At 67.1% G+C, this 210-nt stretch overlaps 1 protein-coding gene across 4 annotated transcripts in view; it reads left to right on the plus strand.

Moving 5' to 3' along the window:
- The first annotated feature begins 46 nt into the window (after positions 1 to 46).
- The window catches only part of LOC119587875, an 85,716-nt gene continuing 85,552 nt past the window's right edge, over positions 47 to 210 (plus strand). For all 4 annotated transcript variants that reach the window (XM_037936576.1, XM_037936577.1, XM_037936578.1 and 1 more), the window contains exon 1: positions 47 to 171. In XM_037936576.1, coding sequence (XP_037792504.1) covers positions 94 to 171 — 78 coding nt within the window. In that variant the 5' untranslated portion in view covers positions 47 to 93. The remainder of the gene's footprint in view (positions 172 to 210) is intronic.

The following is a 210-nucleotide window of genomic DNA, read 5'->3' on the forward strand; positions in this document are numbered from 1 at the left end:
ACAGGGTCGTCCACGGCCTCGGGGGGAGGGGGAGGCGGTGTAGGGGGCGGGCGGGCTGTCGGGCGAGCGGACAGCGTGAGCCTCAACTCGTCCATGTCGTGCTCGAGCATCAGCCAGGACCCGCTGAGTTCCCGCTCGTCGTCCTCTACGTCCCTCCACGACACGCCTAAGGTGAGTCCTTGCTTGCTTCTCCGAGATGAGGTGGTCCAG

The sequence above is a fragment of the Penaeus monodon genome, chromosome 23 (assembly GCF_015228065.2).
Source record: "Penaeus monodon isolate SGIC_2016 chromosome 23, NSTDA_Pmon_1, whole genome shotgun sequence".
NCBI classification, from domain to species: Eukaryota; Metazoa; Arthropoda; class Malacostraca; order Decapoda; family Penaeidae; genus Penaeus; species Penaeus monodon.